This window comes from Theobroma cacao, chromosome 7, assembly GCF_053813885.1.
Source record: "Theobroma cacao isolate CCN51 chromosome 7, ASM5381388v1, whole genome shotgun sequence".
In the NCBI taxonomy this organism is placed as follows: Eukaryota; Viridiplantae; Streptophyta; class Magnoliopsida; order Malvales; family Malvaceae; genus Theobroma; species Theobroma cacao.
In genome coordinates, this window is record NC_142645.1 from 14,902,601 (window position 1) to 14,910,676 (window position 8,076).

At 32.0% G+C, this 8,076-nt stretch overlaps 1 protein-coding gene across 1 annotated transcript; it reads left to right on the plus strand.

The window, feature by feature from the left end:
* Positions 1–261: 261 nt before the first annotated feature.
* On the plus strand, positions 262–3,903 carry LOC18594753 (transcription factor MYB63-like). Its single transcript, XM_007022385.3, has 3 exons — positions 262–714; positions 2,467–2,596; positions 2,724–3,903. Exons 1-3 carry the CDS (start codon positions 576–578, stop codon positions 3,577–3,579), a joined length of 1,125 nt encoding a protein of 374 aa, XP_007022447.3. The 5' UTR covers positions 262–575; the 3' UTR covers positions 3,580–3,903.
* Positions 3,904–8,076: the final 4,173 nt, after the last annotated feature.

An 8,076-nucleotide genomic window follows, 5' to 3' on the forward strand; every position in this document is an offset into this window, starting at 1 on the left:
ATTCAAAGCATCCACAAGTTTGAGTGTGCATCTTTTCATCGTAACGAATCAGATATAGCTTGAAAAATATATAAATATAGAATAGAAATGGTAAGTGAGCTTGAAATTGGGGCCAACCAAGGGCTGTGAATACCATCTAAGTTTTGACTATGATAGTTGCTTCTATATTAAGTCACTATTTCAGTAGGCAATAAATTCAAAATAAAAGGAAAAACAAAGAGGGCAACTGGAGGTGAAATAAGCTTTTTGAACTTGGGAGAATATGAATGCAGGTGCAATGAATAATTAATTAATATTTGGAATTATAGATATTTAGTAATCCTCCTGGATATCCCTCTATATATTGCTTTCAAAAGGGGATCCCCAATTTCATGGCATGACCCTTGTGGCCTTTCTTGTATTTATATATATAAAGAGAGTAGAATGGTGATTGAAGAATCAGATATCTGAAGGAAAAAAGAAAGAAGAAAACAGAGAGAAGTACTGTTTTTCTCTCTGTTTTTTTGTTTTAGTCCTTGAATTCATCACTAACAAGAGTGAGCGCTCTAAGCAAAAAGTTCAGCTGGAAATCAGATATGGGTAAAGGAAGAGCTCCATGTTGTGATAAGAACCAAGTGAAGAGAGGTCCATGGAGTCCTGCAGAGGACTTGAGGCTTATCACTTTTATTCAGAAACATGGACATGAGAACTGGAGGGCTCTCCCTAAACAAGCTGGTCAGTCTCTTTTGCTCTTCTTCTCCCTCTCTCTCTGTCTCTCTTTCTCTCTCTCTCTCTCTCTCTCTCTCTCTCTCTCTGTGTCAAATCTGGATATCGTTATCATAAAAATATTCCAGGAGTCAATGTTGTTCATAGCTTCAGGCATGGAAACAACATTTTTTGATTTGTTCTTGACTTTGATCTTGGTCATTGAATTAACCAACGGAATTTATATTTTGTTCCATCATCACAAAATTCAGAACCCTACGTTATATTTTATCGATAGTAACCAATTACTCTATTCTGTTAGTCTTTATTCATAACTTTTCTCTCATCCATTTCATTCTCGTCCAGTGGGTACAAGGTGGTGGCGGTGGTCATCGCCATCGTCATGTCTCAGTTTTTAATTTTTGATTATTATATGTATAAATTTTTTTTTTATAATTGAGAGAAAGGAGATTCGAACCCTTCTCTTTAAGCAGGAGATAATACATCAACCAATGAGCCAAATACTCGAATGCATGAATAAAATTTGAAATATATAAATTTATAATTTTTTATAATTCCCTTTAATCACCTTTCATGTAAATCCAAAGTTTGCCACTATTCATATATTTTATTTCTTCCAAACCATGTTTGTTAAACCACCCTGTTGAGAAGAAGGCATTGCAGAGTCTGTAAAAGTGTCGCTGTTTGTTCGAATAAGGTGTGGCTGTTGACTGTTTCATTGTTTATAGGTAATAAATATTCACGAGGCAATGATTGGAAGGCAAGTTTGAAACCTTTGCAGTAATGAAATACTTATTCAAATCCGCAGATACTGCCAATTCTTTGCTACTTCTCAACCATACGCTACATTAAGCTTCTGATACAGTGAATTTCTTCTCTTTTATGGTCACCTTGCAAACTTTGAAATGTCATTTGCAAAAAATAAAAACAAAAATCAACCCAGTCCCTTCTTTAATGTCATTCCATATGAGCATGTATATGTCATTATCCGGGATATTTCTACTTTTCGGAACACCTTCGTATTGGTGAAGGAAAATCTTAATCAACAAAACAATCCATCCGAATTAGTTGAACGAAATGTTTGAACTCTTCATACTTGTTTGTTTTTGAATAAGAAGCTTCCCTTTTTACTATTCTGGCATTAATTTTTTCTACATTAACTTTATTTGGTTGGTGTTTGGCCAGTTTTGTTGAAATGAAAAGGTCAATGCAAAGAACCTACTTTCCCTTTGTTTGTCCTAAACCTTGTCAACCCTCACATCTTTCACGAGTTAGGAAATTTTCTACCTGAAGAATTGAGGGTCAACATCAGATTGTCTCAAGGCCTCTAGTAGCTTATTGTTGCTTCCGTTTTTGTTTAACATTTAACAGAACTTTCATTTTGTTTAGATTCAAAGTGGAAGAACTAATAGAAAGCCAGTGACTTCCACCATATGGAATAAGTTTTTCCAAGCACTTAGTTTTTGATACCAGATAAAAGAATGAATTGATTCTTCCTTTTTTAATGAGAAACCTTTGACATCTTAACAAACTGATGAATTTCTTTTGCTTTCCCTATCTGATATAAACATCCCAACGCACAGAAAGCTATGTTTCTTCCGTTTATCTTCATTAGTTGAAGTCTGAAGGCAAAAACATTGAATTGTCACCATTGATAATGTCATTGTCTCAACAGATAGAGAAACTGACAGGACTTTGGTTATTATTGCTTTAGCACACACGATTTCAGAGTTCACATGCTTTGTTTTCACTATGTTGTAGGGCTATTGAGATGTGGAAAGAGTTGCCGTTTAAGATGGATTAATTACCTGCGGCCAGATGTCAAGCGAGGGAACTTCACCAGAGAGGAAGAGGATACTATTATAAGGTTGCATGAGGGTTTGGGAAACAAGTGAGTTACAATTAGAAATATGCATTAATCTGACTTGATTTGGCATTTTTTCAGTTAGGAAGTACCCTTCCTTTTTTTCTTGTCAAGTTATCTTAATTCCTTATGTTACAATTAAATTAATTTCCAGGTGGTCCAAAATTGCATCACATTTACCAGGAAGGACAGACAATGAGATAAAGAATGTGTGGAACACTCATTTGAAACGGAGATTAGCTTCAAAGAATGGGAATATTCAGCAGACAGATGAATCCAAGGAGTCCTCCATGACCTCATCATCATCATGCTCCTCTATTACGTTTGTGTCATCATCAAGTGGCAAGAGAAATTTAGAGATTGACATTGAGCATCAATGGGATGAAGGATCTGTAAACAAAAAGCCCAGAGAGGCATTTGCTATGTCAGTATCAGACAAAGCACAAGACTTCAAAACAGAGCTGTCAAACCACAGCAGCCCATTCGAGGAGCCAAAAGAATTGTCGAGTTCTTCAATCTCGTCCTACAACTCCAACATCACCAATTCCAGTCAGATTGATGTTTCAAATCCAGAAAATCAAGCAGGTTCCCTGTTCAACTTTGCAGGACTTTATGATGCCAATAACGCATCAGAGGAAGTGAATAAGCCAGAGATCTTGGATACCGCCTTCGATATCCCATTGGAGTCTGATTTGGATTTTTGGGATATGCTGGATAACTTAGGGTCATTCCAGTCTGATGGGATTCAATTACATGAGATGGAGGGCAACCAGAGCTCAAACTTTGGGGAAGGATACGTCAAAGAAGCTGTAAATAAGAAGTGGTTGCATGACTTGGAAAATGAACTCGGGCTGGAAGTAACCAGGGATGAAAACCAAAACGATTTGTCAAATAATGCTGCTGAGCCACTAGTCCCTGAGATGTATGACATGCTGCTGAAGCCAGAAGCTGATATGGGAATGGGTCACTATCACGCCTGGTCCTCTTCACAACACAGTCCTGCAATCTGAAGCAAATTCAATCCAGCAGTTCCTTAGTGATGTTGACTATTTAGTAGGTTTTCCAAACTTAGTTCAGTTAATTAGGTCTTTTAAAAGAGTGGTGGATAATATAAAATATTCATCTCATCTTTATTTAATCATTTCATTGTAGTTTGAACCAAACCTTAAATTTTCTCCAAGCAAATGACTATACAACATCTCTAAGTGGGTAGGTGATGCTCTCCACTTGTTTTCTGATTCATGTCAGTTTAGCTTCTACAAATACAGTGCCTGTGCCTCTTTGTACATAATTGTTTTTTTTTAATGTGAATCCAATATACTATAATTTTCTCAGCCTTTTGACTAAAATCAGTACATGCTCTTATTAGTTATAATTACATTTTATTGCCGTGGTGAAGTCAATCAAATATTTATGAGTACTCATTTAATAAAAATTGGTATACGGGATTGATATAAGTAAAATACTAGTGAAATGGTAAAATATTGTATAGAAAAGTAAGGGAGATACTCATATGTCTCGGTTCAAGTCTTATTATATATAAGTTTGTTTATTTTAAAAATTTTTTAACTAATTCTTTATTTTTATTGTGTTCAATTAAAATCTTATATTTTATTTTAAATCAAATATGCCCTTATGATTAATGGTTAACTAATTGCATAAAACTTAAAAAAAAAAACTCTAAACTATTCATAAAAATTAATTCAAATAAACCTTTAGGATTTTATTATGTTCAATCAAATCCTTATATTTTTATTTTGAATCAAATAAATTCTTATAACTACTGATTAACTAATTATTGTTGGGTAAAATATCACTTATTATTTTATGTCACGTGGTATTGACGTGATATGTTGACATATCATAACACATAATGTAACATGTTGATATGGGATGATGACATAAACATGTGACAAATACGTCGACGTTATGCCAACTTTATATGGTTATAAAATGACAAGTGACATTTTAATTAATTGTCGACTAATGACAATTAGTCAACTGTTAGTTATATGTGATATGTTGACATGTCATAATACATAATGTGATATGCTGATGTGGGATGATGACACAAACATGTAATAGATTACTCTCTACATCAATATCACATCAACGTTATGTCAACTTTATGTGAGTATAAAATGATAAGTAGTGTTTTAATTAATTGTCGACTAATGATAATTAGTTAATTATTAGTTATAAGAGTTTATTTGATTTAAAATAAAAATATATGAATTTGATTAACGTAATGAAAGAATGAACACTTATTTAAATTTTTTAAAAATAGTTTAAGAATTTTTTAAAATATTATACTACAATAATCAAATAACCCAACGACACTTATGACACGTAAGAGTAGAACTGCTAGCTATCAAATAAAACTAACTCAAATAGGAAGACAGCTCAATTGGACCAAATGGAAAGACTGAAGAGAGACAAGTAATAGAATTCTACAGCTAGATTCAGCTCAACTATAACAAAATTACAAATTACAATTAAAAGAAAAATCAGACTACACCAAAACGTTAGGTCTTGTTTTGCTGTCATCATTTAAGATGATGGCTTTTGGTGTTTTGCTTTGAGAGGGAAATTTGGTGTGTTTAGATGTATTGACACTACCACTCATTACATGGAAAGCAAAATGTCAAGTACATCAATCGAAGTTAAAGTTGTGGTGAATTTGCAACAAAACAAAAGAGTAATTTTCTGGCTTTCACATTCAGGAGTCAACCAAGACTTAGAAAATCCATACCTTATGGTGTGAAATGGCCAATTTAAGTTGCACGGATGGGTGCTAACTAAAATATAAGGTGGACTAAAGTGGGAAAGGAGCTGAAAGCAGTCACGCAGGACAGGGAAAGATTAACTGCGTAGCATGCTGTAATGAAGGCCACTAAATTGAAAACAATAAATAAAAACAAAACACAAGACTAATGCTGAGCCATAGCCTGTAGGGAGGGGCCCCAAACATTTAGTCAAACCCCAGAGGCCATATATATCTCAGCCCCAGGTCAAGGACTTAAAGACAATCCCAACAATTGAAGGGTACTCAACAAATGTTCAAACTACCCCTTTTAAAAAGCTTCAAAGAGCCAAGGCAAAGAAGGATCTTTCAAAAGATTAATATGCCCTGTCATTGTTTGATTGAAACCTATACTGCTTGTAGGGGAAAATTGGCACTAGCATTTAAGTGATGGCCAATTTCTGACCAATAGCTCAGGAGCAGGTAAATCTGTATCAAGGACTCTTTGGTACATCTTCTAGCTTTCAATCCCATACAAAAATTAATTTAGTTGGTTTCATTAAAATGATATAAAAAATGTATGTCTACGTATCGTGCAAAAACAAGTATATTTTTGAGAATTTAACACTCTAACTTGCAGGTCTTAAATTCGAATGATAAAAATTGGAGGCAACAAGATTTATGAGAGAAGGGAGGATTACCTCCTATATATTGTGTAATCTAAAATCATATATTTTGTCTCTTGAGACATGAGATGAAATTAAAGCAATCCAAATTCATATATGCCTAAAAGAAAGAGGAGGGATCTACTTATATCAACATAACAGTTTTTTTGCTATATCTTATTTTATCTTTTTTATATAATTTATTTTTTGTGTTCAATTGTTTTATTTACATGCAAGAAAGCACCTTATAGGCTATAGAAATAAAAAATATAAACACGGTGAATTCGGTTAATCAATTTTAAATTTTTTAAATCAAACTGATATGATTTAACTAATTTAATTGAGGTTCTTAACCGAATCAACCATTTTAAAATGATTTAACTAAAGAGAATTAACCGATTTTTGTGGATTAATTCCATTTTAATTGACTTTTGTACACCCCTATTTGATCCTAAACAAAGTTTCAAATCTGAAACAATATAAACCCAAAAATTATGTTGAAATGATTACATCTTATATAAAATCTAAAATGATTATCAACTAACTTGAATTCGAAACAATTCAAGATGGCTTGAACCGCTTAAATGATCGAACTCGTCCGTTTGCCATCTACAAAAATGTACATCAATATATATAATATATGTATGTATGTTTTTCTACCTGTGTCATGGGTCTATGTATGTATTTTATGTATATTGGATTCTTACACCAAAGAGAATCCAAGTGCCCATGCATCGCTTTTTTTTTTCTTTCCCTCATTTCTCTTGAATATGAAATTCGAAACTCGTGTCCCAGCCTCTTCTAGGCCATTTCCATCTCTAAAATTGTTTAGTTTCGAGGGATTGAGGTGATGAAAATCAAATTTCGAAATACAGTGAGGCAAAATAGTATATAAAAGATTGCCACAAACTTTATTCTAACTGAAATCCCAAAATTAAATATATAAATCAAATAGGTAAAGATATTAAAGAAAATTTTAAAAAAAAAAACCTTGCCTAACAATTTTTACCATGAATTATGATTAACTTTTTTTTGGATTGATAAATTGAAATACGTTTAAGAAAAATTTTCTTAACAGTTAAAACATTTTAAAAACTTCAATTGAAGGTCTTATTTATAAATCTTAAATTAGAGATATTAAATTGATAGGGTAGTTTTTAAATTTCACAAGTGAAGTTAAAAAATTAATATGTATCGGACAAAAATATTTTAAAATTTTAATAAATTAATTAGTATTAAATAAATATATAACTCTTGTTTATGAAGTTTAAAAACACCATTGCAGTGTATAGAATACTAATTATTAAATTTATGAGGTAAGATGAGTACTTTTTGTATAATTCAAAACTTTTGTAAATCTTCATGTGTACACAAAAGAATAATGTTCTAATAAATAAATATTTTTGATATTTACACCAAGTAAGAGTAAATATAAAATTTCATTCTTCTTTAAGTACCAGAAAATTTTTTTTCTATCTCACATATCAAATAATTTTTTTTTCATCATGACGTGGCATGATTTGAAATTGATCATCTAAATGATCAAAGCTTGTAATTTTCAGAACGGTGGTCAAAAGAATCATCTACGTCATACTAATAGATTTAGTTGGTATTCCTACCTTACTATTACATGTAAGATGGATTTGATATATTCTCTAGACGTATATAGACGTAAAACCATTGTATATTGAATAAAAAGACATAATTGGTCACTATTCCAACTATGACTATATAACAAACTAAAGTGGGTAGGTGAAGTTCTTCACTATCAACCATTAAAACTTTATAGCATTAGCTTTCAATGGCTTTCAATGTCCCCACAATCTTGATTATTCAAGAAAGTAAAGTCCTATAACTTAAACTACAACCAAAAACCTTAGAGGCTTGAAATGAAAAGCCTTTCAAATCAAACTGATTAATGGCTCAACATAAATATCGTATGAAACATCTTACTTTTAATGACACTAAATTAACGAGTAAATTTAATTGGTACAAAATTTTAAAAAATTCCTAAAATTATTTTAAAAAATTTAAATAAGTCTTTATACTTTTATTACATTCAATCAAATCATTATACTTTTGTTTTGAGCCAAATAATC